Here is a 9,308-nt window from a genome sequence, read left to right as displayed (position 1 = left end):
TTTGTAACCTCCTTCTTCCGGTCAAGCGGGGAATAACATGTCAAGGTTGTTGCTGCTGTCTTCACACCGCTATGTGAAGGTAAATAGATCACCGTGATTCGTATCAACATCACCGCAGCGCTGAACTGAACGGCGGACCGGTCTCTCACAAACACAGTCGTGATGGGATGTCAAAGTGGACGCACCTCCGTCTCGGGGTCTTTTCTGCTCCCCCGATTACTCTGCCTGCTGTGTTTTGCTGTCATTAGTCTAGCTGAGAACACGGAGATGGTGAATGTGGTGACGGAGAGAAAAGCGGAGGAGAGCCACAGGCAGGACAGCGCCAATCTGCTCATATTCATCATGTTACTCACACTCACTATCCTCACGATATGGCTCTTCAAACACCGCCGCTTCAGGTTCCTACATGAGACGGGTTTGGCTATGATTTATGGTGAGATTTATTTCACACAGTCATATTCAAGTTCATTTTCAGGAACCTTGTGTAGGAGGGCACCAGAAATATTGTGCATGAGCTCATCATTTTAGCCTCTCAAAATAATAGTTGCATAATACTAGTGTTAGTTTCACACACTGTAGCCATGTTTTGTTTTTGTTTTTTTAAAGTATTAGTTTAGCCAGATTTATGTGAACATTTTGTCTATTTCATTGCAATTATTTTGTAATAAATACTTTAAAACTATATTTTTAGATACAAGTGTTCAGTAAATTATATATTTTATTACATTTAAATAAAAGAAAAAAAACTCAATTTAAATCTTAATTGATATGTTTGAATACATTTAAAACTTTAAGATTTTTTTTTATGTTTTATTATTTATTTTTTAAAAGATCATTGACAGTAGTGGCTAAATACGTTTTCTGTCCTCAGGTTTGTTTGTGGGTATAATTTTGCGCTTTGGTGTCCATTTGCCACAAGACTTAAATGACGTCACCTTGACATGTGCCGTGAACAACAGTCCCACCACCATACTGGTGAACGTCAGCGGCCGTTTCTATGAGTACAGCCTGAAAGGAGAGGTCCGGGACAGCAAGGGCCATGATGTGCCCAATGCAGAGATGCTCAGGAAGGTACTGATAATAAGTCATTTAAAACATCTAAAAAATTGTACCTGTTATACTTAATATTGTTCTTTCCTCATTTCAAGGTTACTTTTGATCCTGAGGTTTTCTTCAACATTTTGCTTCCACCCATCATCTTTCATGCAGGATACAGTCTCAAACGAGTAAGAATATGATTACAAAAATTTACAAAATACATAGAATGTATAAAAGAATTACTTGTTTTATGTGTTTGTGTTTTTAGTAATCTTTTCTTCTATTCATTTTAACTATCAGAGGCATTTTTTCAGAAATTTGGGATCTATCCTCTCTTATGCCTTTGTGGGCACAATGACATCATGCTTTGTTACAGGGTGAGTGATGATTTTTACAAAATAAAAACTTTGTCATGATATATGAATGTAACATTATATAATTTATAATATCCTCTGTGCAGGTTGGTGATGTACGGCTGTGTGGTGTTTATGAAAGTCATCGGTCAGCTTGGAGGGGATTTCTTTTTCACTGACTGCCTTTTCTTCGGTGCTATTGTATCTGCTACAGATCCAGGTATAGCTGTTGCTTTAAATTTAGTTTATCTCATATTTAAAGGGGACATCAGATGCCCATTTTCCACAAGTTGGTATGATTCTTTAGGGTCTTCATGAAATGTCTGGTTAAAATTCCTCTTGGTTGTGTAAAACAACACCCTTTTTACCTTGTCAGAAACAGCTCTGTTCACAGTGAGCTGTTTTGGTGCATGTCTCCGCCCCTCTTTTCCATTTTATGGTGTATTTGGTGGTGCGTTACCATCAAAAACAAAACTAATCCACTGCGTCCTTAGTGGCTATAATGTCGGGAAAAAATTAACGCTCTTATGTTCACTTTTAAATCCAAATACAAAACACCTGCATTGCTTACGAGACGTTGTTGTCGCTACAGCGTACAACTGGCTGAGGGCGGAAATATGCTAAGACGAGACAGTCTGTCAGCAAGCATGGGTGGGGCCTGAGCATTTAGACATCATTCTGCTCAAAACGGTTTGATAATTGAGACTGTTTAGGTTTTTGTTGACTAAAAAAAGGAATTGATAGATTTTTATCATTGTAGGGTGTTTGTGTCCTGCTAATATGCATTTAATTGCAAAGACCATGTGTAATTTTGCATCCATTGTCTCCTTTAATATGTCAAGCTATAATAAAATTAATATTAATTGATTCATAACCACATTCAGAGGTTTTACACATTTTAATTGCTTACAGTTACTGTTCTGGCCATTTTCAATGAGCTGAAAGTTGACGTGGATCTCTATGCACTGATGTTCGGTGAGAGTGTCCTCAATGATGCTGTGGCCATCGTCCTGTCATCGTAAGTATAAGCACACATTGTAAAATATGCACACATGCACACTTTTATTTTAGGTCTTCAGGGCTGTAGATTCCATCCTATGATTATTTTTTTAATGATTAAGAATAAACAGAATTTTGACATTACCATTCAAAAGTTTGAGGGCAGTAAGATTTTTAAATGGTTTTATGCTTTACCTAGACTGCATTTATTTGATCCAAAATACAGTATAACCAGTAATACTGTGAAATATTACAATTTAAAATAAGTTTTTAAAAACACCTTTTTTAAATTGTATTCCTGTAATGCAAAGCAAAAATTTCAGCATCATTATTCCAGTCTTCAGTGTCACATGATCCTTATTCTAATATGCTGATTATTTTATTTTTTATTTTTTTGTGAAACTTTTTTCTGTGGAAACCATTTTTTTAATAATACTCCTTTGGAACATAAATGTCTTTACTGTCTCTTTTGATCTGTTTAATGCATATATATATATATATATAGGGTTTATAATAGGTAAAAGGATTTAAGCATAAACAAAATAAAATATGTAAATGTTTTCTGTTTAATTTAATTGCTCTTTAGTTTTAAGATTTGACACCCACTAAAATGTCATTCAGTGTAACAATCTTGTCAGGCGTATTCATAACAAAAATCTATAACTAAAATCTTTTGCCCTCTTGTCAGTAAGAATTTTTTACTCAATTAAAACACAATAAAATTTAATATGCTCTCTTATTCTTTTATATATTTTAATATGTACAGGTCAAAATAAGCATGTTGTTTGAATTTTTACATTAATGTTGTGTTGCACTGAATGACAATGTAACATTATTTCATTATTTTATTCTCCAAAAACTTATTAAACCTTACAAGTACACCTTTCTTACATTTAATGTGCTTTCTTTCTTGCCTACTGACAGATCAATAGTGGCATACCAGCCTGAGGGAGACAATCGTCACACATTTGACGGCAGTGCCCTGCTCAAGTCACTGGGTGTTTTTCTGGGAGTTTTCAGTGGGTCTTTTGCAATGGGTGCTGCAACTGGAGTCATGACAGCCCTGGTATCTTTATATGTTTCTTTTTTTAAATTCACATAAACTAAGATGGTTGATTTATTAATATGTGTTGTTATTTAGGTCACAAAGTTCACTAAGCTGAGAGATTTCCCCTTGCTGGAAACGGCCCTTTTCTTCCTCATGTCCTGGAGTACGTTCCTATTGGCTGAGGCCTGCGGCTTCACAGGTAACCATGGCAACACTATGATCTCTGATCTTTGAAATCTCTGTTTAGTCACTTGCTGCATCTAACATCATGGAAAAAATTTAATACTGTTGGTTTATGCAGATAAGTGACGTCTCTACATTGCTTCAGGACAGGAATATTAGATTCTGATTGGTCAGTCATGGCCTCAGTGATCAAATATTTATCTGTGTCTGTACATTACTGTACAGTATCAACTACTGGTCAGAAATTTGGAATAATTATTTGTTTTTTTCTAAATGTTTTCTGAAGAAATCATTTTGCATTTGTTTGATCAAAAATATAAAAACAGTAATATTGTGAAATATTATTGCAATTTAAAAGAACTGATCATAGTTTTCACAAAAATATTAAGCACCAAAAACTGTTTTCTATATAAAAATAACAAATATTTCTTGAGCAGCAAATCAACATATTTTATTTTTGAAGGATCATGTGGCACTGAAGACTGCCATCCCAGAAATAAATAAATAAAAAGTTATTTTAACTTTTATAATTATATTTCACAATTTTACTGTTTTACTGTAAATTTAAATTTTTAATGAAATAAATACTTGGTGAGTATAAGAGACCGTTCAAAAACTTTTTTGTTTCGTTATTCCAATTATTTCAGACTTTCATGTATATTTTTAAAAAAATAAAAACTATTAATAATAGTAAAGAAAAACAAAAAATACAAATACTAGAAGAAAATAAAAAAATGTAAAAAGTACTAAAATTACTAAAAACGATATATATATAAACAAAGTTAAAATAACTTAACAATTCTGATAAAAACTGAAAATGAAAGTGAATTTAAAGTATTATTAAATACAAATAGTATATATAAATAATTTATAATAATTAAATAGTAACAATTTAATTATTATAATAAATAGTAGCATATTTTGAATTTTCTTTGTGTCTGTGTTTAGGTGTGGTTGCAGTGCTTTTCTGTGGCATAACTCAGGCTCACTATACATACAACAATCTTTCTGCTGAATCGAAGAGTAGAACCAAACAGGCAAGATAGAAACAAACTATACAAGCTGTTTCTATTTTAACAGGATGTCTCATAGTTTAAGAATTCTCTGTTTTTTGTCTTCAAGATTTGCATAGTGATAGTATTGTCCTCCATTTCCCCCAACAGTTGTTTGAGCTGCTGAATTTCCTGGCTGAAAACTTCATCTTCTCTTATATGGGCTTGACCCTCTTCTCCTTCCAGCACCATGTGTTCAATCCCTTTTTCATCATAGGTGCATTCGTATCCTTTTGCAGCAGCGTGTTTGTGCTGTACTCATGAATTGTGTACAGATAAACATTCACACATTTCCTTAACCGCAGCTTCCGTTGTTAGCTGGCCATATTTCTCGGCAGGGCGGCTAACATCTACCCCTTGTCTTTCCTGTTAAACTTGGGCCGCAAGAATAAAATCGCCTCCAATTTCCAACACGTCATGATGTTTTCAGGTAATGCCTGCGGAGATCAGATACATTTAAAATACGTAATGTCTCATTTTGATGACGTCGCACTGATCTCACAGGGCTTCGAGGGGCGATGACCTTTGCCCTCTCAATTAGGGACACTGCGACATACGCCAGGCAGATGATGTTTTCCACCACCCTATTGATTGTTTTCTTCACTGTGTGGGTCTGTGGGGGTGGGACGACCCCCGTGCTGTCACTTATGCAGATTCGGTGAGTCTCGGTTATGTTCTGAAAGCAAATTATGTCTTTCTTTCATTGTTTTTTGCTTTCATTCGCATTTTCTTTCCACAGAGTGGGAGTGGACACAGATCAAGATAATTCGGTAAGTTCTACTCACGCCTGCTTAATATGTGACAGCTGATATCAGAAAAAACACTGTTTAACAGTCAAATATTTACTGTACACATCTAAATCATAAGGGTAGTACAACAGACTACATTACCTCTCGTCTTTTTTTTTTTCTCTGCTCATATAGGTCACAGCACCGGATGGGATGCCACAAAGAAATACCAAGCATGAGAGCGCCTGGCCGTTCAGACTGTGGTACACTTTTGACCACAAGTATCCTTCAGTTGCTCTGCCGAGTTGTATCAACATTTAAATTGTCCTTAAAACATGATTTATTTCAAATAAGAATGTTTTTTGACCATACACCCTGCACAGTAGTTTAGACAATCTTGCACAAACGTTAAAATTTTTTAAATCTTCAACAGTACGTCTTCAGTACAGCATGTTTTAACCAGTAGAGGGCGCTCATGATCAGCAGTAAAATTTATATCAAACTGATTTACTCCATCTGGAATTCACTAATACAAGGATGTGCTTTTCAGCCAAGTATGAGATTTTAAGTTAATGTTTTAATAATTTAACACCTCATTTCTCTTATGACAGTTAAAGGGATAGTTCACCCAAAAATGAAAATTCTGTATTTATTTACTCACCCTAATGTCATTCCAAACCCATAAGTCTTGTTCATCTTCAAAACACAAATTAAGTGTTTTTGACGAAATCTGAGAGCTTTCTGAGCCTGCATAGACAGCAACACAACTGACATGTTCAAGGCCGAGAAAGGTAATAAGTTAGTGGTTCAGCTGTAATTTTATGAAGCTACGAGAATACTTTTTGTATTCTCTTTTGTATATGTATATATATATATATATATATATATATTTGTTATTTTTGGTGAAATTATTCATTTTTACATTTTTATTCACTAGCTTTTCATAAACTCATGAACCTCCTGAAATTCCTTCACAAAAATGTTGACTAACCTTGCAAATGTTTATTGTAATTATGATAATTATTATAATTACATACAATTTCAGCTTTATGGTCATTCCACAAAGTGCAGGTACGAAGTCAGTAAAGTACAGTGAGCATCCAACCAGAAGTATAAATAGGCTTTCAGTATATATATACAGTATATATATATAAAAAATAATAATAATAAAATAGATAAATAATCTCTTTGAATGAAATTGTCAAAATGGTAAATGTGCAAAATATAAAAGTATATGAAAAAATTATTTTTTAAAAAAGCAAGAAAGAAATGTCTGCATGAAATGGTCAAAATGGTAAATGTGCAAAATATAATAAATGTGCAGTATATGTGATTATATTTATGCGTGTATAGCATATGACAGTTATAATTCAAAAACTTTAAATGTGAAATGTTCTTTTGAGTTTTATATTAATGAAAATGGATGCATTAAATCGATCAAAAGTTAAGAAATGTATGATGTTACAAAATGATATTCCTGAGATCCTGAAAAAAATGTGTCATGGTTTCCAGAAAATGTGAAGTAGCACAACTGTTTTAAACATAGATATTAATAAGAACTTGATTAGCGAATCAGCATATTAGAATAATTTTTGAAGAATCTTGTGACACTGAAGATTGCTAAAAATTCAGCTTTACCATTACAGGAGTGAATTTTATTTTATAATATATTAAAGTATAAAGCAGTTATTTTAAATGACTATAATATTTCACAATATTGCTCTTTTTTTACTGTATTTTTGATCAAATAGCAGCCTTGGAAAGCATAAGAGACTTCTTTTAGCGTAATTCATAGTAAATAGGAGTAGTATACACTACCAGTCAAAAGTTTTTGAACAGTAAGACGTCTAATGTTTTTAAAAGAAGTCTGCTCACTGAGCCTGCATTTATTTGATCTAAAATACAACAAAAGCAGAATTATTTAAAATAACTGCTTTCTATTTGAACATATTTTAAAATGTAATTTATTCCTGTGATCAGAGCTAAATTTTTAGCATCATTACTCCAGTCTTCAGTGTCACATGATCCTTCAGAAATCATTCTAAATTCTACTAGGATGTTTTTAACATAATAATAATAATAAATGTTTTTTGAGCAGCAAATCAGAATATTAGAATGATTTCTGAAGGATCATGTGACTGGAGTGATGATGCTAAAATTCAGCTTTGAAATCACAGGAATAAATTACATTTTAAAATATATTCAAATAGAAAGCAGTTATTTTAAATAGTAAAAATATTTCTAAATTTTACTGTTTTTGCTGTACTTTGGATCAAATAGACTTCTTTAAAAAACATTAAAAACTTTTGACTGACCTTTGAATAACCTTTAATCCTTAACAAAGTGGTCCAGTTATTTAAAACCCTTCCTCACTCACAGTGGGCCTCCTCTCACTTCCACTCTGCCGGCCTGCTGTGGTCCAATAGCACGCTGTCTCACCAGCTCACAAGCCTATGAGGTAAACCCATGAACACATTCAGCTGCTATTGGCTCACACTACAGTTTAGAAATGCGTAAAATCATTTGAGCACATGAGTGTAATCAGAATTATGCAAACCGTGGATTTTCCCTTCCCTCCTGCCAGAATGCAGGTCAGTTACATGATGAGGACACAGAGCTGATTCTGAATGACAGCAGTGGTTTGATGTACAGTGATATGACGGTCAGCACAGATGCCCACGGCATGCCCACCACCTCCAGCCAGGCCGGGCTTTACTCACTAGCAGGAACCTCAGACGACCCTCTCGACAGGGAGCTTGCGTTTGGAGGCACCCGTCTGGTTCTCCCCACAGATGAGCCTCCAGACCCCCTGACGTCATTCCCTCCTCCGCCGCCATCCCCACCCCTGTCGGACCCTCTGCGCCACCGAGTCTGAGCCTGCCAGACAGCTGCTGACCTCTTGCCCTCTATGTGATGCTTTCTTTCACAGATATTAAGTTAAAAACTTATTTATGCTTTTACTGATTTATTATATTGTGCCATATATTTATTTATTTGTCAAGACACTGGTGTACAATGGTCGTGGTTGCTAATCCTTCCGTTCCTAATTTCTCCCAAATTAAAAAAAACCTGTCAAATGTGCCATAAAAGATTCAGAAAAATTTTTGTTTTTGATTAATGTGTAGCTCAACCTGAACATCTGTTGTGAATGCATTGCTGTGTCCAGATTGATCATTTCAAAGTCTTACATAACTTGTGGCTCATTGTGAATACATTTTTATAAATAAGTGCCTCTGTCCGGTAATCTGGTGTTTGTACTGTGCTATCTGACTCATTGTTACCTCATTAACATTTACTTAAAAAAAAGATTTAATAATACTTAGGAAAAGTGACTTATTTGAAAGTGTTTTGTTACTGTTCCACACCCAGTGATCCTCTAATAAATGAGATTTGATGTGCTTTTTAAGCTGGTGTTGAAATTATTTGAGTGCAGTATTTTCTTAATCGATTCATTTATTTAAAATATGTGACCCTGGACCACAAAACCAGTCATAAGTAGCACAGGTGTATTTGTAGCAATAGCCAAAAATACATTGTATGGCTCAAAATGATCGATTTTTCTTTTATGGCAAAAATTATTAGGATATTCAGTAAAGATCATGTTCCAGGAAGATGTTTTGTAAATTTCCTACCATAAATATATCAAAAAAATTGTATTAGTAATATGCATTGCTAAAAACTCCATTTGGGCAAATTTAAAGATTTTCTCATTATTTAGTTTTTTTTTTTTGTTTGTTTGTTTTTTTTGCACCCTCACATTCCAGATTTTCAAATAGTTGTATCTCGGCCAAACATTGTTCTGTCCTAACAAACCATATATCACTGAAAAGCTTATTTATTCAGCTTTCAGATGATGTCTAAATGACTTCTTATGACTTTATAACCCTTATGACTGGTTTTGTGGTCC

At 34.1% G+C, this 9,308-nt stretch overlaps 1 protein-coding gene across 1 annotated transcript; it reads left to right on the top strand.

The window, feature by feature from the left end:
• Positions 1-14: 14 nt before the first annotated feature.
• slc9a6b (solute carrier family 9 member 6b) lies at positions 15-8,800 on the top strand. Its single transcript, XM_051121761.1, has 16 exons — positions 15-433; positions 872-1,071; positions 1,149-1,226; positions 1,339-1,415; positions 1,499-1,611; positions 2,304-2,409; positions 3,315-3,456; positions 3,532-3,637; positions 4,570-4,658; positions 4,785-4,898; positions 4,992-5,103; positions 5,178-5,331; positions 5,413-5,443; positions 5,597-5,682; positions 7,754-7,859; positions 7,986-8,800. Exons 1-16 carry the CDS (start codon positions 163-165, stop codon positions 8,274-8,276), a joined length of 2,076 nt encoding a protein of 691 aa, XP_050977718.1. The 5' UTR covers positions 15-162; the 3' UTR covers positions 8,277-8,800.
• Positions 8,801-9,308: the final 508 nt, after the last annotated feature.

This window comes from Labeo rohita, chromosome 10 (genome assembly GCF_022985175.1).
Source record: "Labeo rohita strain BAU-BD-2019 chromosome 10, IGBB_LRoh.1.0, whole genome shotgun sequence".
NCBI lineage: Eukaryota > Metazoa > Chordata > Actinopteri > Cypriniformes > Cyprinidae > Labeo > Labeo rohita.
The sequence above is the reverse complement of the archived record's forward strand: the minus strand, read 5'-3'. Positions and strand labels throughout refer to the sequence as shown.